Source organism: Lutra lutra, chromosome 5, assembly GCF_902655055.1.
Source record: "Lutra lutra chromosome 5, mLutLut1.2, whole genome shotgun sequence".
Classification (NCBI taxonomy): Eukaryota; Metazoa; Chordata; class Mammalia; order Carnivora; family Mustelidae; genus Lutra; species Lutra lutra.
The window spans coordinates 144,225,128-144,247,400 of NC_062282.1; the positions used below are offsets into that span (position 1 = coordinate 144,225,128).

Sequence of the window (22,273 nt, forward strand, 5' to 3'; positions counted from 1 at the left end):
TGACCCTGAGAGATCATGACCTGAGCTGAAATCAAGAGTCAATTGCTTAAGCAACCCATTGCTTGAGCCACCCAGGTACCCCAAAAAACACAGATTTTTAAACTGGATTGTCTTTTTTAACAAGCCAGGGGAGATCCCCCTTGTGTTGGCTGTAACGGACTGCAGTTGAACGTAACGTGGAGACAGTTATGCAATTTTCCAGTGCCAGCCACACATCTGTTACTGGTTATGGTGAAGAATTCAGAAGCAAGCCTCTCTGGATGAGTAGGCGGCAGTGATCATCTCTTTTCTCTTCCATGCGCTCATGCTAAGGCCGTAGAAAACGCTGCCAAGACAGGTTGGTTAATTGCATGTGAGAAGTGAAGAAGCTTCATTCTGGTTTCTGAAGAAAATGTGAAATCCACAAGGCAACAAAAGTCGTGCCTGCTATGTGGAATTTGGACCATACGTTGACTGCTGGTCTGAGATCCGTTTGAAAGTCTAATCTGCTCCAAGGTGTCCTGATTTGCTTTTGACACTGAGTTTCTGACATGGGTAGAATGGCTATTAAATTAACATCTGTGCCAACTAGTCACTGTTGAAGGGGCAGAAAGGCTCTAGGCAGAGCTCCAGGGCTGGGCAGGCTTGCCAGGTGAAAGCAAGGCTGAAACTCAACAGAGACTCAGCAGGTGCTAAAACTATGAACCAAAGCAGAACTTCTCCAAACAGCATTTTGGGGGAGGGGGGGAAGAGAGGGCTATTTTGTAGGTAGCACTGAAAGGCAGGGGTCAGTTTTTCCATTTGAACAGGTCAGGTTGCAAAACTTCAGCCATTCAGCTTCTCCTTAAAGAAGAGCTGTAGAAATATGCAATCGTTATGATTCACTAAGTTGGAGACATCACCAAAATAACTAACTTCTCTGAGAAGCTGCTAATATGAACAAGGGTGCCCGTCTGACGAGAAGAGGCCTTAGGAAGCCCATCCATTTCCCAGAAGACACAGAAGAGAGTTGAAACTCATACCCTTACTCAATTTGAAATCTACTCCAACAGACTTCTGACTACTGAACTCAGCAAAGTGCCATCATATGCCATTTAACTTTCTCAATTTTAACAAGGTACAAGCAGCCCAAAAGAGAAAGAGAGAAACCGTAATCATCTAAATGCATTTGCTGGGACGCCTGGGTGGCTCAGTCAGTTAAGCGTCTGCCTTCAGCTCAGGTCATGATCCCGGGGTCTTGGGATCCAGTCCCACATGGTGGGGAGCCTGCTTCTCCCTCTGCCTACCGCTGCCTCTGCTTGTGCTCTCCCTCTCTCTCTCTATCCCAAATAAATAAATAAAATCTATAAAATAAATAAATGCATTTTTTGCCATTCCATATAATGATTTTATGCTGCAGGGCAAGCCTGAGATGGAGCTAGGATAGACTGGTCCCTCCCCGACTCTCGTCTCTGTATGTTCTCCTCACACAGTGAGCATCTCGTGTGCTGAGGGTCAATGTTGTACTGAAGGCTATGTATTTTTCCCACACCAAAGCACCTCCAAGGACAAGCCAACTATTTCATCTAGCAACCCATTCTGATGGTCAAGGAAGCACTTGGACAATAAGTCTTCTACTTACTGGAAAATGCTATGTTATTCTCCAATCTGGTAACTTTCTAAGAGGCTTTCAAAAATAATATTATCCCAGGCTGTTTTGACTTTACCCATGACTCTTCTGTCCTCTTAACTGAACTGGCAACTTAGATTCTCATATGTTAAGAGTGCTGTGGTCAGAAATGTTGGAACAGACTCATCAGTTTAGCTCCGAGATCCCCAAATTGTATGCCATGGTGCCGAGAGCAAGCTCACAGGGGTGTCGCAGGATATTTTAGATTTTTGAGGAAAACAAAGCATTATTCAACATCTCTCAGAAACTATATGAACTCCTACTTTGAGCAAGTTCATAGTGTAACACTAGATGGTGTTACATTTCGTTTAATGACATCATTTCTTTGCAAAGCTAGGCCGTTGGCAGTTGCCGTGATAAAAAGCAAGTATTATATTTAAAAAGTACATAAGACAGGAAATTAGGGTAGTGAGATCCAACCTGATCTCAAGGTTTGAGAAGTTGTGAGCTGGGCAGTGATCCATTTATGGCCTGGCAGCCCCAAATTCACCCTTCATCACCTGCTCTGAGCAAAGAAAGATGGGACTTGGAATACATTTTCTCTTTTGCCAGCCAGTACAATTCTAAGCTCTGTCAGTGGGGTGCACTGTAGAGACATTACGGGAAGAAAAACTTTCCCTTCTTGGTTCTGGTGTGCTTTTTCGAGAAACCTCCTCAGAGACAGATTTCCTCAGCATCGTAGCAGGTGGATTTCCAGCAAGTTCTATAAGCACAGTGTTACAGCAACTTCTCTGCCATCCAAGGAGCTGTGGCAAGCCATCCTCTGTCCATTAAGGAACAAGGGGGATGCTCATTCTTGGTGCTCTATTTTGAACCCACGGTAAGTGGTTGCCACTCTAGCTTTCCCTCTTTTCCTAACAATTCTCTTCACTGGCTAGATAGTCCTCATTAAAGTTAGTATTTCTTTTGTTTTCTTTGTTATTGTTAATTGTGGTAAAATGCACATCACATAAAATTTGCCACTTTAATAATTTTTAAGCATACAGTTCAATTGTACTAAATGCTTAACATTGTTGCGCAACCCTTACCACCTCCCATTTCCAACACTCTTTTCATTTGCAAAACTGAAACTCTACCCATTAAATGCCAACTTTCCATTCTCCCCTCCCCTCAGGCCCCAGCAACCACCATTCTACTTTCTGTCTTTGAACCTCACTACCGTAGACATCCCATATAAGTGGAATTACAGCGTATTCGTGTTTTTGTGGTTGACTGTCATATTTCTCTACATGTCCCAAAGATTCATCCGTGGTATAGCTTGTGCCAGAATTTCCTACCTTTTTGAGGCTGAATGATAGTCTGTTGCATGTAGATATCACATACCACATTTTGTTGATTCATGGACCATTCAGTAGGCAACTGGGTAACTACCCCCTTCTGCCTCTTATGAACAATGCTACTGCCAACAGGGGTGTGCCAAGACCTGTACAAGTCTCTGCTTTCAGTTCTTTGGGGGTCCATCCCCAGAAGGGGAATTGCTAGATCTTACAGTAATTTTCTATTTTTCATCTTTTGAGGAGCCACTTAGTATAATGCTAGTTCATATTTATTTATATGAAACCTTCCTGTTCCCATTATCATGTCTCCTGATTGGATCCTGGCTGAACCACACAAGGCCCAGCAGGAACAACTTGTTCCACTAGTCACTGTGGTGAAGAATGAAATAAAAGCATTCTTTTTTTTAATCTTTCGACTTATACATATCATGTTTTCCACACAGGTAGTTATTTAGAACCAAGCACTTAAGTGAAACTGTGAGGTATTCCTTGGGTCCAAGAAAATGATGTGAAAATAAGACAGAGACATGATGGGGTCCATGAGTAAGCACGTCGGGAACCTTAGCTCCTGCCTATGTATCCAGCTGTCTGGAGGGTCTGTCCGCTTTATCCTTCCAACTGAAGGAACAGACATACTCATACCCCACCCCCACCAGCAGCGACCCGCACACACAACATCTTGATTTTCTTCATGATATCAAATTATTTCTCACTTGAGGCGACAGTGGCTAGAAGCCTCCCAAGGACCTTGGCTTAGGCTGCTCTGTCTCCCCATATTTATTTATTTATTTCTAAAGATTTTATTTGCTTATTTGACAGACAGAGATCACGAGTAGGCAGAGAGGCAGGCAGAGAGAGAGGAAGGGAAGCAGGTTCCCCGCTGAGCAGAGAGCCCGATGCGGGGCTCAATCCCAGGATCCTGGAATCATGACCTGATCCAAAGGCAGAGGCTTTAACCCACTGAGCCACCAAGGCACCCCTCCCCTTATTTCTAATCTCACTAAATCGCACAGTCAAAATGTTTGCTTGACAGACTTTCTTCCCTCCATTCCTATGGCTGTTAGTCCATCCATCATCTCCAGCTGGTATAATCTAATGGGTTGTAAGTCGATTTCCCTCAATGAGCCCAGGGGCAGACACCTTACACGTCCACAGAGGCTAGACAGACATAGACTAATCTGTGCCTGCCACAGGTCCTGGCTGCCTCCATCGCTGCATCCAGGCAGACACAGAGATACGGAGGTGGCGGTAAGACAGTTGAAATGCTAGCTGGAGGACCACGCTCTCCCCCAGAGGGCAAAGGCCACCAATTACGGATGCAGGATGCGGCCAGGGGCAAAACCATGAATGTGTACCCCCCTACAAGCAGAAATGAATGATCTGAAAAGCACTCATTCAGAAACTTCAATGCTTGTTTTCATTCACTGGAAATTACTGGAAACAAACATTACAGAGAACCATGACACCTTTGTAACCACAGGCTGCCTTGCGGGAGGAGCTGCTGCCACTGTCTATTTTTCCTCCTATGTTACACCATTGTTGTCGTTGTTGTTTGAACCCCTCCCAAAACCTTGCTTGTGATTCCTCCAGAAAGCCTGCTGACACCCACGTGACCTACAATTCCCAAGTGAACTTCTATTACATTTAAAGCTGATCATCGTGATGTTCCTTGTCTTCTGACGCAGATTTGAAAGCTCTTAAAAACACACGATTATACCTTGTGGGGTTCTCCCCCCACCTCTTTCTTAAGGAGAAGAACATGTTGGATGCTTTGAGGGCACCATGGCACTAATAAAATCATCATCAGATCCACTGGTAATATTGAATTATGACAACATGTAAGAACCATTTCCAGTTCCCCTCCCCTCCAAACTACATTACGAGGAAGTGTGTCCATAAATCTCTGTGCCCTTCAAAGAAACACAGAAAGAAAATTTGCATTACATCCCAAGAGCTGACGCTGGTGATCTGCAGCCATCCATAAATCTGTCAGGTTTACAAAAAAGTCCATCAGATAAAAAAGCCAAGAAGAAAATAACTCTGACAGCTGCAAACCTTCTGTTTTTACAACAGGCACAGAATGGACGCACTTCCTTTTAACATCTTCATAAACACAGAGCAATGAGCAAAGGCAAACGTCCCCGGTAGAAGCCACTGGACTCTGGCACCCCCACACATGCCCTCGGAACCATTACTAGGCTGGACTGAACCCAATTCCAGTTCTCCGGATGGTATTTCCAGGGCCAGCAAGGTGCTGGCCCACCTTCAAAGAGCCGCGACTTCGTCATCCTCAGATCAGGAGTTTTGTTCCCTTTAGGTGAAGAACTAACATCCGGCATGGGGTCACCAAAATATATATACTAATAAATCCCAGATGGGGATTGCAGGTATCTCTTTACTCAATGCAAGAACGGCTCTTGGGCAATTAATAGTCTATTCATCTGGTCTCTTGGGAACGAGCTCCCCTTCAGGGGCTGTTTGTGTTTATAATAAGCCGTGTTTTCTATTTTTTTTTTTAAAGATTGTATTTATTTGAGAGAGAGAGAAAGTGCACAAATGGGGGAGTGGTAGACAGGGGGAGAGGAAGAAGCAGGCTCCCCGTTGAGCAGAGAGCCCCATGTGGGGCTCAATCCCAGGACCCTGGGATCATGACCAGAGCCGAAGGCAGATGCTTAACCGACTGAGCCACCCAGGTACCCCAATACACTGTGTCTTCTAAAGCCAACTTGGGACCCACTGTTGCACAAGACATACTTAATTTTGTCATCTGTGTGCTTAATCGATGAGATTAACCTTTGAATGTAAAACGGCAGAACCTTGGGTGTCCCAAATACCCTATTACCTGGGCCAGAGGAAGGAAGCAATAGTCCACTTAGCCATTGCCCCAAATTCTGAACCTGTAGCCCGGGTCAAAGCCAATGAGGTTTATCTTTATATTCAGCTGTCTTAATATCATCAGGCGTAGTTTATCAAGCACCTACTATGTGCTAAGTCTTGTGCTAGGCACACTTACAGAACACATCTCCATCTTACCACGTCTCAGCAAGGTAGTGCTTTCTAGTTCTTGAAGTGTGTCTGCACGCATTGCCACTAAGCCTCATAACAAATCCGTACAGAAAGAAATCTTGGGTTATCATTGTCTCCATTTGCTTCAGACAAGGACATTCTCAGAGACATTCTCAGAGACATTCAGGGGCTGGACCAAGGTCCAGAGACATTCAGGGGCTGGACCAAGGTCCCTCAGCTAGGACTGAGACTGGAAGGCGGGTCCTCTGCCCTCATTCTGTGCTATTTTTCTCCCGCTATAGAGTCTTGGATTGAGCAGAGCACCAATAATTTTATCCAAGACAAACACAGCATATGCTCCATCAGAAGAGGGGTGTGGGGCAGTCAAGAGAGGTCAGACAGCAAAGCTGACTGGCAGGAACTGAGCCCAGCTGACTTGGAGCAAGAGGGACTTTAACAGAAAGGGGGGAAATCCAGAGAGGAATAGGCATGGCAAGGGGAAGGGGAGGAGTCCCACCTCACACCTCAGAGTCCGAGGTCTAAGCAGTGCAACCAGTGAGGGGATGGGCTCGAGCCTCTTCTATCAGATCAGTTTCCCATAGGAGCTGAGCCCTTCCCCAGAGGGCTGCTGTTTCTATAAAGCCACAGCCTTTGATGAAAATATTTCTAACATACATTGCATAGAATATCTCCTCTTCACTAAACAAAGGCTAGGGCACATTACTATTATTTGTTTTACACAGCAGATCATTGTTGTTGATTACACTCTTCTATAGTACAGATATGAACCCACTTTGGCTCACTAAACCCTGCCAAAAAAAATTGTCCTTTTTCATTGTCATTATGCCCCATCAATAATTCCCATCCAAATTCAAGACACAAGGAGAGGCATGTGATCAAGATTTCACCTTCTTCTCAAATGCTCCTGAAAGCCCATCATAATATAGGTCTACAGAGAAGGTACAATGCTCTTAACATAGCTGAGTCATGTTTTCAGAGGTGAGAGGAGGTGGGACGCTGGGTTCTCAAATCAGTACAGAATAGTGTATATAGTTGAAATTATCTTAAAAGTTCCTTAAATGGGGGTGCCTGGGTGGCTCAGTGGGTTAAAGCCTCTGCCTTCGGCTCAGGTCATGGTCCCAAGGTCCTGGGATCAAGCCCCGCATGGGGCTCTCTCCTCCACAGGGAGCCTGTTTCCTCCCCTCTCTCTCTGCCTGCCTCTCTGCCTACTTGTGATCTCTGTCTGTCAAATAAATAAATAAAATCTTTTTTAAAAAATTCCTTAAATGGCCCAAAAAATACAGTGACTATCCACATGCTTTTGGATCTCCATCATACTTATCAGTTCCTTTAAGAATTAGTCAATGTTTCTCTAGAACTGCCCACCAAATATTCAAGTTCTCCCTCCATGGTGATGATAAAAATCATTAGCGCCCCCTTGCCTGGCTCTCTGAACAATGTGTTTCCTGTTCTGTTAGTGGTCAGAGCCCTCAAACCTCATCCACTCCTTTGGCTTCATCAACAGGGAGCCATCCCTTGGCCAACAGAAGCAATGAAGAGTTATTCCCTGGGAAGGGGCTGAATACACATGGCCAGGATTTCCAGACACTTGCCTTCTTCCTCAGAGCCAAATATCACTTTTTTTTTTTAAGATTTTATTTATTTATTTGACAGAGAGATAGAGTAGAAGTAGGCAGAGTGGCAGGCAAAGGAAGAGGGAAAAGCAAGCTCTCTGCTGAGTGGGGAGCCAGATACAGGGCTTGATCCCAGAACCCTGTGATCATGACCTAGGCTGAAGGCAGCCAGTTAACCGACTGAGCCACCCAGATGCCCCTAGATATCACTTTTTATCGACAGCACCTAACAACCCCTCTACATCTACTAATTAGAGGTCCAAGGGACCTAGGGAGAACCAAAGCTTGATGAAGGAAGCTGGGGTTTCATTGCCTGCTCTAGAAGAAGCCATAGATAGTGCTGTTCAGATGCTGTCTTCGTTTCTATAGTTCTCCAATCTGCAAATACTTATGGAACATTTACCATGTACAGGTGTAAGGCAAATGGTACAGATAAAACACCACCAGTGTCTGTCCACACGGACCCTACTGTATAGGCAGGGGAGGGGGAAGACGCTAATTAAAATATAATGTAAGTGTAAAAGCAAAAAAGTATGGGTGCTCTGAAATCGATTAGGAGTATGTAAATCAGTATGTATGTAAATCAGTCCTAGGGGAGGGAGTCAATCAGGGAAGGCTGCCTGGAAGAAGTAATGCCTAAGCTAAAAGGAATTGAGGTGGAGGGTGGAGAAATTAGCCAAGGAGGGGGAGATGGGGGAGAAAGGAAGGAAGAATGATTCCTGGTAGAGCTAACAGGTGAAAAAACAACCCACCAGAAAGGAAAGCTAAAGAAAAGGTCAACGGATATGATGATGAGGTGGCCACTGTCTTTTCTTGGAGAAAAGACAATTAGGTAACATGATTAGACACAGAAGCCAAATTGCAAGGGGTTCGGGGATAAATTGCTATTAAGGAAGTAGAGAAAGAATTGTGGACTATTCCTTTTGGACTCTCACAGAAAGGGAGAAACTGAGACTATTCTGGTGAGTAAGCACTAGGAGAAGAGCACAATTTTAGCACAGCTTTAACTGAGTGGCTTTGCTGAAGAAATATTTAAATCCCCATAACTCTCCCACTGGTCAGACACAGGGGAGCTGGGCACCATCAGTCTCTTACAAAACACATCTGCAGGAATTTTCATGGACTCTGACAGGAATCTGAATAATGGAAATAAAACAGGATAACCTCCTCCATGTTCAGTGGCTGGTGGTAGTCCAACGGATCTTACCTGAAGCAGGGCCATGAAGTTGCTATCTCTGGGGTGTCTCGAAGGCTCCCCAGCCTTAAAATTATCCACTTAGCGCTACAGGAATACTCTCATTAAAGGAGCAGGACTTTTGGTTAAATGTTGTCTTATTTCCTGTTGTACCATCAAGTTCTCTGAAAAATACAAGTGTCTCTTAAGGCCTGCAAATGACTCACACCTGAGCGTGTAAAGAGACCACCGGTTTCTTGGTTCCTTCCTGGGGGGTGCAGGGGAGAGCAGGAATGCAGAAATTAAGAACATGAGTATGGAGAGGCATGGAAGGGGTGGGAAAGAGTGAATACAAGCTTGTCCTTTTCAGATTCCTTCCTGGTCCTTGCCCCCAAGCTGGCCTAACTCAGAGAAAAGGCAAAGAGGAGTGACTATACCCAGCAGACAACGGGCAAGGCAGGAGTGTGCCTTTCCAATGTAGGAGGTTCCTTGTTTTGAGGGGCACAATTTTTTTTTAATTTTTTAATGCTCTAAAATACTCAGAAGTGTTTTGGATGAGATTTCCATCTTCGCTTCTCTAAATTGATTCAGCCTCCAAAAGTCGGGAACCAAAGGAACAATATCCATGAGGACGTTATTTCTTTGGAAGAATTTCCAGTTTGTGGGTCAAAGCTAGGGTGGCCTACTTACCCCAGGGATCGCCTTGTCACCTAAGGTAAAGAGCTAAAATCCACTAAGAAGCAAAATGACAAAGGGCTCATATCTGTAACATCTGACATTTCTGAGGCTGAGCAAACGTCCGTGACAGCTGAAGTTCGCTGATTCATAGCCCAGGAATCCACACACTGGTAGCCTTAGTATTGAGTCCAGCCATAGAAGGATTTCTTGGATTGGAAAGATTTTGTTTTTCGTCTCAACGTCAATGCCTGGGGATGGGACCTGTTCTCTCCAAGTCAGCCCCAGGTGTCATAACCTCCAACAGTTCATAGAAAGCAATATTTTCACATTCCCGTTTCTTACCTGGTTCTGGCAAACATTTGAGTTTGGGACCTCTGGTTTATCCAGACTGACATGGAACACAAACCATTTCTCTCCCATTAGGTAGAGCTCCACAGCCGACCGTTTGGTGCTGGTAATTGAGCAACGAGAGCACGAAAAACCGAAAAACCACAACTGTGTGCAATACCCCTTGTAATCAGACTCTTACCAAAACAGGAGACCAAAAAAAAAAAAAAAAAAAGTACAACGAGGCCTGCGGGTCCCAACATAAGCCATGTGACCACAGCTTTGAAACCATGTTTCAACAGAAGTATCGACCAGCACTGGTCACCATCCAATCTCGCCCTGCGTCCTCAGCTCCCGCAAGACCCCTGCCATCTGGAACGTCACAGAACACAAGCCTGGCAGCCAGCATCCAAGCCAGGCCTGGCAAAGGAAACAATGCCTCTATTCAGGGGATCTGTAGTAGGCAACTAACACGCAAGTTGGAGCCTTTCGCATCCAGCTCTGAGTCAGACCAGCTGCTTGGTAGCTCCTGAGGACACCTGCAGGACGCAACACAGAAACCGCCACCTCCCATGTGTCTGTATGCCCTGGCCCAGGGGAGTTCTGCTCCCGACCCTGCACCCCGCCACAGTTCCACATGATGCCTCCTATCACAGCCCGTGCAGAACCCAAGAACCAGAAGGCGAGGGCTTTGGGGAAGCTTTGCAAGTCCTCTTGTTCAATCTCAGCCCCAGCTTGCTCATCGATGAGAGATGATCAGGCCCCGGAAGTTGATACGGCACATCCAGAGCTCATCATACAAGTGTCTTAATGGGTACTAGAACCTCCATCTCAAAGACCTCCGCTGTGGAAGCGGCCCCCTGTGACAGAGCATCATGCCTTTAAAGACGCCTGCATCCTTCTGGAGCCTAACCCGGTGTCTTGGACTGGTTTTCTGCCACACCTGCGGGTGCAGTCTGGCTCACTTGAGGTCATCATCAGGGTTTGGGTCAAAGCCCACCTAAAATAAAAGGCTCCTTGGCCCTGCCTGGCCTTCTGTGTGTCTAGTCCCATCACGGATGTGGCAGGAATACTGACTGGCTGGGGACAGGGCTCTGGAGTTTGGAATTCCATTCACCACTCATGGAGGTCATGTACAAAGATAAATACCTACCTCTTTTCTTTCCCTTAAGATTTATTTATTTATTTGAGAGAGAGAGAGAGAGAGGGCACAAGCAGGGGGAGCAGCACAGAGGGAGAAACAGGCACCCCGCTGAGCAAGGAGCCCGACGTGGGACTTGATCCTAGGGTCCTGGGATCATGACCTGAGCCGAAGGCAGACTGAGCCACCCAGGTGCCCCAAAAGTGTTTTTTCTTTGTACACTGTGCCTTTTTTTCTCCCCCTGGAGCCCTTGTATGTTGCCCTAGTCCCTTCTCCTGACCTTGACGGCCATTCTCCTAGAGGGATCATCTAAAATAAACAAAATAACATCCTGTATGGCTGACTTCCCTGTTTTGTTTATTTGTATGCAGTTTCAAAATCTACATTATCCAGAGTCCAGTAATATCAGTTAAAATAGATAAAATAACCAGATATGACAATTATGCTCATGTCTATAAAACATAAGGGTATTCTTTACAGGAACAAATGGCCTCATTACATTGTTTTGAAAGAAAAACTATATTGGACTTCAGTGTCTTATGGGGACACATAATTACCATAGATGGAAGGGGCTGCCTGTAATTAATTTTCTCTAGTTCTTATTCTCATTGTTCAGCGCTTACAAGACCAGGTCTATGATACTTTGGGGATGCCCTATTGACCTCTGAGAATTTCCCTTCCTGATCGGCAGTGCTGTTGGGGTTCAAGGAGGGTATGTCTTTGTTCTCCCTGACAGCATCTGTGTCACTGTCATGGGGTTGGGGGATGGGGCACTGGGAATCCAATATGGAGGGTTCCATTCACTGTATTATTATACCGTGGCCAGTCATCAAATAAGAAGCAACAGGGGAAAATAAACAAAAAAGAAAAAAAACACAGTGAAAGGAAGTCTGTTCAGCAGACAATGGTGGCCCACTCAATGTCCCTCCTATCCGCCCTGCTTGGGGGGCAGTGTGCTATTTGAGGGAGACACGGAGTCCATCCCTAACTCTCAGGTTTACCCTGACCAATCACCTCAGGCACAGTAATCTTAGCTTCCTTGCCATAGAGTTGTTGTGTTTGTTTGTTTTTTAAAGATTTTATTTATTTGTTTGTCAGAGAGAGAGAGAGAGCACAAATGGGGGAGCGGCAGGCAGAAGAGAGGGAGAAGCAGGCTCCTTGCCTAGCAGGGAGTCTGATGCAGGACTCTATCCCAGGACCCTGGAATCATGATCTGAACCAAAGGCAAATAGATGGTTAACAGACTAGCCACCCAGGTATCCCCAGTGACTGGTTTAGACAACCCAAACCTATGCCACTCACCACTCCCTTCTATAGCCAATAAACTGGCTTAAGATTGGGCACTGAGACATGAGATATTTGCTGGGGCTTCTGGAAGAGGTCACTCGCTCCTCTGATAGAGTTGCCAGAAGCCAGTTCTCTCTCTCTCTCCTGCTGGACAGTGCGTTGTGCATGTGAAGTTAGCACTGCCGCAGACAGTTAACCACCATGAGAGAAACTGCATTGCTGAGGATGAAACTCAACCACAGAGGGCAGATTAGAAAGAAAATGGGTTCCTGACATCACTGAGCGGCTAAACCAAATCTCAATCCAGTTATGCAAGCTAATAAAAAATTCTCTTTTGTACGAGCCAATCCAAACTGGGGTTTCTCTTTCTTGCATAATAAGAGCCGTAAGTGACAGACCATTCTGGACAGCTAATGAGGAGCACGCTAGAGGACTTCTAATCTTGCCGCCGGCTTTACCACATGCCCAGCCCCTAAAGGACAGCGGGTAAAGGAGGCCCAGAATACACAGACAACCAGTACTTGCTCCCCCATTTCCTCAAGCTGGCTGCCTAACCAAGTCAGAAGACAGCCTGGAAACCCCATCTCCTGCAGGGTCAAGTCTTGCCTGTCTGACGGCAGTGATATAGCCAAGCACAGAGACCCAACGGCGGGGGATGCTGAGCAACCTCAGTGACACAGACAGGGCAGAGGCTCTGAGGGACAGGACGTGGGTCCTCTACTCCCAGTATGGTGCTGCCCCACCATCCCTGACAGAACCTCCTGAGGGACCTGGGACGGGAACATCCTTGTCACGAGGGGGGTTTGCCTCCTTGCAAAAACAGCAAGACTTGAAGGCAGGAAAAAGTAAAAGCACCCCCAGGAGCGCCCACTCACCTAAAGACCCAAATGAAAGGATCCCAGGGAACTGTGCCCTCAGGCTCCAGGGAAAAATAAAGGATTCAGGTGCTGAAGGGACTATGAATTCCTGAGGATACAAATCAGGGCTGATCCTCATAGTCTGAGGTAGTGGGATTTCAGAGCTCACTTTACAAAAACACAAATGGACATATGAAATCACCTTGGCTGGCAAAAAAAAATAAATAAAAAGGGGCACCTGGGTGGCTCAGTTGGTTAAACGGCTTCCTTTGGCTCAGATCATGATCCCAGGGTCCTGGGATGGAGCCCCACAATGGGCTTTCTGCTCAGCGGGGAGCCTGCTTCTCCCTCTCTCTCTTCCTGCAACTCTGCCTACTTGTGCTCTTGCTCTCTCTCTCTATCAAATGAATAAGTTTTTAAAAAGAAGAAAGAAAAAAGAAAAAAGAGAGAAAGTATTATATAAACAAATGTATGTGCCAAGTAAGATGATGTAGACTTCACATTACCTATACTAAGAGCTTTGCTTTGGAAGAAAGGAAAGGAAGGAGCAAGAGAAAGTCCTGAGTTAGTTTTCTGCACAGGATGGGACCGTCCTGGTGCCAAGACCCCCTGTGACTCCATCCACAGGATCCAGGCTGTGCGTGATGGAGAGGAGACTGTGCAGGTTCTCCTGTACACAGAGCACTCGTCTGACTTTCTTCAGAAAGTGAGATTAGGGGATCTGGCTCATGTCCAGAGGACAAAAGTCATAAGATCTAAAGAAGGTGGAAGGGAGGGGGGACTTGAACAGACAGGCTTACAGTAAAGAAAGAAAATGAAGAACATTGGGTAAAACTGTCCAGGTCCAGCTGCATTTGGTGACAGCAAGGGGCTCTCTCCTCACCTGGTGATCCTATTTTCAAATTCTTTTTTTTTTAAAGATTTTATTTATTTATTTGAGAAAGAGGGAGAAAGAGGGAGAGAGAATCCCTCTCCCCATGATCCTCAGATCATGCCCTGAGCCATGGACACTTAACTGAGCCACCCAAGTGCCCCTATTTTCAAAATCATTTTAAAGAACTTGCACTATTCAACCTTACTACCTCTCATGACAAGAACTGTGATCTACCCCTGTAAGCCCTAAAAATCTTGCGTTTGCCATATCCAAGTAACCGCACAATGAACATAGGGAGCCTTCATGAGACTATAGGTTTAGGGGTTTAACTGAGGGCAAAAGCCAAAGAATTTACCTCCATACCAAAATGACGGAAGGCACTTTTTGGCAGAGAAGTCCTCTGAAAGAAGAAGTCTCCTCCTTTCTGTGTGTACGGTGGTCATCCTGAGGGAAGGACCAGGATGAACCGTGCTGACACGAAGCTGTTGGGAGGACCCCACACTGCCAGGCTATTTCAGGACCACTGCACTTATAAGCCTGAGCCTCAATGGGGTCATGCATCCTCACTGGGGCAGGCTAGGTCGGCAGGAAGAACATGGGTTAGAAAGCACGTTTTCATCCCCGCTCTGGCCCCATGATGCTGACTAACCACAGACACCTGACCTGATTTCTTTGTCCTAAGTTTCATTTATCAAATGATGTTACACTAGATTAGATGGCTTCTTCTCTCATGTCAAATGTCAAATTCGTTTGAACTGTCACCATGGCCCAAGCTGATCTGGCCCCTTCCCATCTCTCTGGCTCGTCTTTCCTCTGATCAGTCCCCTTGCAGTTTTGGGAATGCACTAGGACCATTCTCACCCCAGGGCCTTTGTATCTTCTTGCCCTCTGCCGGGAATGCTCCTCTCCAGAATATTCATCACCTGTCTGGCTTCCTCACACCTTTAGGAGAGACTAATATCACAATCTCAAACTAATCTCACAGTCTCCTCAGTGAGGACACACAATTGCAAATCCTCCCTCCGCCCCCACCACCCACAGACATGGACGATAATACTTATCCCCCATTTTAGACACAATTTTTTTTCCTCCCTTGCACTTAACAGAATCCCACCTATTCTGTTTTTTACTTCTTTGTTTATTGTCCATCTTTCCCACTAGAATGTCAGTGCTCCAAGGGCAGGGATTTCTTGAGTTCCTCATTTTAGTTCTTTATTTTTTTTCTTATGAGCAGGGCTCTCTATCTTCTCTTATCACTGGTGTATCCCCAGCACCCAGAAGAGAGCCTGACAGGTAACAGGAACTCGGGAAGTTTTGCTGAATGGATGCAGACACAGATGGATGCAAGGGGGGTGAGTGGGGTACAGCCCTCTACAGCGTCTTCCAGCTCTGAGGTCTGTGCGCTGTGGTGCTTCTCGTGGGAGGGCTCTCCTCCACTACCACTGTACCAGGATGGACTCCACCACCTCCAAATATCGTCTGTGAGAAATGCTTTCTATTGGGATTCAGTTCTATTTTCTAGAGTCAAAATTAATATCACTTGGGGGGCACACAGTTACATCCATCTCCCCTAATTCCTTATGTAAAATTCCTAGGGAAAACAGAAGTGAGCTTCCCTACCGCTAAGATACCACATTATTTAACCTCAAGTGAAAAGAGGTTAGCAGGTGCATTTCCTAAGGGCTCCACTAGATGGCAACATGGTCAGCGTCCACGGGTACCCAGGCGTGAAATTTACTAGCAACACACGCAGGAGAGCAGCTCCCACAAGCCCCTCCTGTCCTCCTCCACACACAGCACTGGCCTCTTCTCCCCTGGTAGCCTGGTAATTTTCAACCACTAATTTACAATCTGTTCTCATACGGTTCATGCTTACTCGCTGAATACATCTGACTTACCACTCCAGCCTTGGAAGCTTTGCGTATGCTGCTTCCTTCTGCCAAAGTGCAATACTTAACCTCCTTTTGAAACTCCCTCTCTTGCCCCCCCCCACCCCCACCCAAACTCACTTCTTCCAGGAAACCTTCCCAACCAAGCCTGGCTCTGATCCCAACTGCACGGATGTCCTAAGCTACAGTCACAGGCATATAGCCATTTTCATATATTTGATAGAAGGTGCCTGGATACATAGGTAAAGAAAGCAGACAGAGAATCACACACACAGCTCTAGGCATCTGGTAAGCAAATGTACATTTATCATAAATGATGTGCAGGTGACCACTTTCCATACAAAAAAAAAAAAAAAAGAAGAAGAAGTCATGGCTCTAGGAAATTGCATTGGCTGCCAAGGTTCAATTAATGGGCTAAGAAACTAGATATACTGATGCTTAGCTATGTCTTCCAGTTCCTAACCCCCTCCTCGTATTCAGCCGAAGCTCCAGAAAGTCTTTTGAGCAAACAAATTTTAGAGGAACTTCAACAAATATCTGGCATAGAGTTGAACAAGTGTGCAAAATCCTTACATAACTTTAAGGGCTATTTAAATTGTTTTATTTCCATGCTCAAGAAGTTTTCCAATTTACCTCAAAAATCAAACTGAGTCTACTTGTAGAAGCTTTAACTATGGCTGAAAACAAGCCCAAGACATGTTTTAAAAGTACAAAGGCCCATATACCTGTTGAGTGAAACTATTTATTGGCTGTTAGGGAGAACAGTATTCTGACCAACATCTACACAACAGGAGATGAAAAATAAAATGTCCCTGTGTTCACAGGTCACTGCCGGACGCGCCGGGACCCAGAGACATCTCACAGCTAACAAAGACATGGGAAATGTAAGAAGTAGAAACTTTAAGTGAAACAGCTCTCCAATCTTACCAGAGTCCCATTTCTGAAGCATTTTGATCCTTCACTTGTTTACAGAGAAACAATCGACATGCAAATTTCAGATGCCATTTTTTCCACCCACACTATTCTACTTCCCTCAGCTTAATGCCAGGTCCCCACACCCAGTCACAGAAAAAGAAAAGCGGTGATTTGTTTGACACAACCACTTTAAAGCCGTGACCAAATGCTACTCCCTTGCAGACAGCAACACCGTGTCACTGAGTCATTGGAACGTGAGTCTGAGGGCCATTTGAACTCACCGAGTTTCAGCATTTTTCCCCAGTCCTCCGTCAGGAGGACAGCTTTGGGTTGTCTTGGTTGTCACACAGCCAGGAGGAATGGACACGGCCACTTTGTTGATACCGATTCTATGGTAACTGTGTCGCCTTCAGGAAGAAGTCAGTCTTCCCCAACAATAATTCCCAAGAATTTATACCATCCTTAAAAAAAAATCCACCGTACGCTTCGCGAGCACACAGAAGAAACCGGTCAACAAGAGTCACTTTAAAAGTTGTCTTGCTTGTTATTCTGGGAGCTGGCTTTCGTCACCTGTAGTGGAATGCATTAGGTAGCCTTTAATTGTGAATCCAGAGAGGTCCCCATTTCCACAATGGGGAGAGCCCGCACTTGCCGCCCGTAAGTGCAGGCTCCACAGAAACACAGGGATTACCTGTGATTGGCGAACAGGAGATATTTTCAAAATCAAGCAGAAACAGGAAGTCTTAACGTTTCAACATGTTAGAAAAGAGGAGCCGATACTTAAAAAAAAAAAAAAGAGGAGCCACTCCAATCATAGATGCTGCCTGGGGAAAAAAAAAATCAAAAAAGCTCTTCATTCCTACCTGGCCAGTATAAACATGAATGTCTATTAATAGTAACTACTGCTCAGAGGTATTCTTGTTCTCAAGAGAAGCAGAGAACAGAGTTTGGACAATGTTGCGACTGAAAACCATTAGCCTTTCACTTGTGAAAGGAGTGTAAGGTCTTTATAAAGAATGTGACTGTATCCAGGCATACACAATACACACAGGTCCTTATAGAAGGATCTATGTGCATATATGATCCAATAATCTCTTCAGAAGCTTGTTTATTTGCCTGAGCATTTGGCAGTCATCGCCACCCACAAACTGTTCCCTTATCCATCCCCACTGGGCAAGCTTCTACCAGTCCGGCAAGGCCCACTTCCACAGGCACTGCCTCTATGAAGACCTTGAGTGTCCCAACCTGCTATATAAGATCTCACCTTCTTCCTTTAGCCCCCCTGGCACCTCCCTTGAACTTCCCAGGGAAGACTTTCTGGGTACCTATCACAGCTGTCCATAAATGACCTTTATTGGCCTATCTGTCTTATCCCGAACTACACAGTAAGTTTCTTGACTTTATTTTTATTCTCTGTAGCACTGATACTGTCCTAAGGTTACCAAATACATGGCAAAAAAAAAAAAAAAAAAAAAAAGATACCAAGTGGAAAGCAAAGGACAAATACTCTGGAGTCCGTCCTGGTTCACATTCCAGCAACACCACTTCCTGGTTTTATAAAATTGCAAATTATGTCACCTCTCTGAGCAATTTTATTCTCTAGACAAATGCAAATAGCATCATCATCGGCCTCATAGAATTGCTGTCAGGATGTGAAGGGGACAACGGGAAGCAAATTACATCTTGCCTGATGCACATGGCGGGCTCAAGGAGCAATGAGCATTACTATCGATCTGAATTATAAACCAAATGCCTACTACTGATTCTGGGAGAAGGTGGAAAGAGACACCAGATACACATCAATTTACAGATATGTTATCATTTCTTACAGTCTTCAGACGACATTATCGTGTGACTAACTCATGGCGGTTTGAAGCTTACACCCGAGAAAGCATCCTTCCGCATTCCCTGTGTTATGTCCCCAAATTCTCCCTGGCCCCTTCGTGCTATGACAATCCCATCAGAGACTAAAGGTCATAGGAGCGGCCAAGAGACCACATGCCTCCTCTTGGAAGGACAAGATTCTGAATCCTGTGACTGTGCGAACCCTAACCCATTGGCTGGAGGGGCTGGAGCTACACTGTGTAAACCTGGGAAGGGAAGAATGAAGGAGGCGGCCTACGGCACCACAGAAAACATCTGCCAACATGGCGGCATGGCCCTCACACATGCTACAGGCCTCGTGGCCTGGTGACCGAGGCACCAGTTCAGATTTAACTTTGCTATGGCATGTAGGAATGCAGCTGGCTATCTTTTCTGGGGAGCACAGCTCAGCACCCCAATCCCCCAATCACCCACTTCTGACACTGCTAATGATTAGAAGCCATCTTCTACGGTATTTCTTCACTATCTGGTGGCAACCACACGACTCTGGAACACCAGAGTCTTCTCGTCCATGTACATGTGCTCCAGGTTATCTAGGCACTGTCACTAATATTATCTCACTGTCCCCACACCCAGGGCAAGGGGGTGGCCATCCCAGTTTCCACAAACACTGGCAGAGCCAACAGGACGTTGCAAGCCCTGCCCTCCCAGAACTACCTCCTGGGCGCACACTCTCTCTGGCCTAGTTTCATCGACTGTGTATCACGTACCTCAAGAAAAATACTGCCTGACAGTTACCCACATCCTTATCGGCTGCACATTCAACAAAATCACCACAACAATCATGAAATTTGTGCCTGCATGAGAAAGATACCTGCATCTGTGTACTTTATCTGATTTTATAGCCTTAGAGACAGAACTGGAGATGGCTACAAAACACCTTGACCTTCCCGCCCTGGCATTTCCAAGATGCTCCCTAGTCCCTGGGGTACGCTGTCCCAGCCACCAAGAAGAGGGATGATCCCCTTCCCCTTTAGGTCTCTCCAGACCTCCTCTCCTCTGCTTCCTCCAGCCACCTCAACTCTTTCAGTGCCTCCCAAAAACCATGGCCCCCACCACAGCCTCCTCCTCAACTGGACTTGCTTCTCTGTGTCCCCCTGCTCTTCTTCAAGGACGAAGAAGTCATGGGCAGAGCAGGGAAGAAAGTGGGCCAACTGCGAATCATTCCAGATGAATCAGTGCCTGAGTTTGGCAAGGTGCTCCAGAAGATCTCACAGATGCTGCCACAGAGACAGCAGGTGGTCAGACCCACCCTCTCTCACCAGGGAGGCTCGGTGCTGGCAGAGAAGCACGTGGTTTGTGCCCAGACCTGGGTGGGAAAATCCCACTGGTGTCAGGCACCCTCTCAATCCTAGGAAACACGCATGATGCTCTCCCCACATTCATTCAGTCCTCACTGAAACCCCGGGAGGTGCATGCCGTGATTCCCAGGTTATAGGTGATAAGCGTGACCTCCGCATACGTAAGGTACCTGCTCAGTGCAAATGCCAGCCTGGGAACCCAGGTCTGGCTTGCCCTGAACCTGTTGGCTTTACTCTCTTCATATCATATTCACCAGTGTCCTTGGCTGACCAGACAGAAAGCACCAACAGCTCAAGCGTCTAGAAAATAAAAGGAACACCTGGCAACCCACCTTTCCAAGCCAGGAGAGCAGTGCGTGAGACAGTGTGAGTTGGAGCCCGGGGTGGGTGGAGGGCAGGCCAGTGCGGGCATCAGAGACAGGACTTGGGGCTGCGGCAGGGGCGTGACTTCTCAGATCTGTTCCCGTGTCGGCTGCTGTTCTCAGCCTTCCCCCCGAAAACGGGTGCACAAATTAATAAGCATGGGGGTGGCAGACCTTTCTATCATATTGTATGTGTTTCTAAGTTTCAAGCATAAATTTTATACAATGCTACTCAGAGCCCCTCCTCCCACCAGACAGGACCATCTTTCCCCTTTCTTTCTTAAAATTCACATAACCTCAGTGTTGGCAGGACCTTGGATATCCAACCTTGTTGCACAAGCAAGGAAAATGAAGCAGCCCAAGGAAGCCCAAAGTGTGCCCCAAATCACACCGCTAGCTGGTGAAACCATGCAGCTGCAGTGACGACCAGATCCTAGGACTCCAGAAGGAGCATTTATGTCTGTCTGCCTCAGACACAGGCTCCAAGCTCTCTTCACACCCGCACCACCAATGAAAACACTAGATCAGCATTTACAAGGCAAAAAACACAAAACCACCGAGCATCTGCTCTAATAAATATGCTGGCGCTTGAAATGTGGTTTACTTTCTGCTGAACCGAATATAAATGGAATCCCGACACTTTCTAGCATTCTTCCATTGCAAACCTCCCTGTGAAACCGAGTGTGAGCCTGAGCGAGGAAACACTAAACTAATTAAACTTTCCATTTGCCAAGAAAAACTCTCCAATTGCATAGTCAATTTCTCTATAAATTTCTAGAATTTCTAGTTAATATACAACATATGATATTTCCCAAGCTGAATTCCTCCGCATCCCTCCCCTGCCAAGCCCCATTATTCTTCTCTGTGTTTTAACCTCTCTGGCTTCCACTACCACCCTGTCCATGGTCACTGCGGATTCCTCTCCCGCCCGGGATGGTCATTCATTCACCAAGTCTCACCGCCTGCCTGCTGTGCTTCCGCTGTTCTCCTTCTCATTTGGATTCTGTGAAACCCTTTGCTTTAGAGGTGGCACAAAGTGGTTTCTTGAAAAGACAACTTTCCAGGGAATGCCAGCAAGCAGTTCTACTGGTCCTTCCTTCTTTAGAGGATAGAGAGCTTTGTCAATATGCAGGGTTTTGGGGTTTTTTTAAGATTTTATTTATTTGTCAGAGAGAGAGAGAGAGAAAGAGAGAGAAACACAGGGAGGGGGAGCAGCGGAGGCAGAGGGAGAAACAGGCTCCCTGTTGACCAAGGAGCCCAATGCAGGGCTGGAAACCAGGCCCCTGAGATCATGACCTGAGCCAAAGGCAGATGCTTAACTGACTGAGCCACCCAGATGTCTCTGTCATTATGGTTATTTCCAAACCTAAAGTAAAAAAACAAAGCAAGGCAAAACAAAACAAAAACCCCAAAACATAACTTTTTGAAACTTGTCTGTTTAGAGAATCATCAGAAACTACGGCATATCTTGAGTAAAGGTTCTCAGATTTTTCTCTTCAGGAAGAACACCTATCAGGTTTGACCATTTGCAGGGAGGCTTCTCTAGGGCCCCGTATCTCACCCACCCATTAGTCGTGCAGACCGGAAACCTCAGTGTCACTGTGGACCCTCGCTCCCCCTGCCCGCCCCCAAACCCTCCTGTTTCCCCACCTCTGAAGTGCCCCTTCTGCCTCCCTCATCACTAACCTCCAGCCAGGCTGCATCCTCGGGCCAGAACGGCTCCTTCCACTTAGCTGCTCTCCCAGGACATTGTCCCAAAGTGTGACTCTGTCACCTAACACCACCATCTGTGCCTAGATCCGAGTTTAAAATAGGCTTCCACATCCTCATTCATGTGCCATCGTCTGCACGGGACTTGGGGTGCCCCCCAGTCCTGGCCACAGCCAGCTTCCCACTGTCCTCCCTCTGGACCTCCGCTCACCCGCACTCCCCAGCCTCTCATGTCCTTTCCACAATTCTCAGTCACAGACCACAGCCAGTGTCCTGAGGCTCAGCTCACATGAGGCCGGCAGGATGCTG

General features: G+C 46.4%; 1 protein-coding gene across 2 annotated transcripts in view; it reads right to left on the reverse strand.

Moving 5' to 3' along the window:
• Positions 1 to 22,273, reverse strand: part of TNFAIP8 (TNF alpha induced protein 8) — a 114,461-nt gene that overhangs the window by 44,450 nt on the left and 47,738 nt on the right. Inside the window, exon 1 of one of the 2 annotated variants that reach the window (XM_047729703.1) lies at positions 16,989 to 17,168. The exons of the other annotated variant lie outside the window; for it this stretch is intronic. Coding sequence (XP_047585659.1) covers positions 16,989 to 17,001 — 13 coding nt within the window. The 5' untranslated portion in view covers positions 17,002 to 17,168. Of the gene's footprint in view, positions 1 to 16,988; positions 17,169 to 22,273 lie in introns of those variants that run through there. 2 annotated transcript variants of the gene reach the window in all.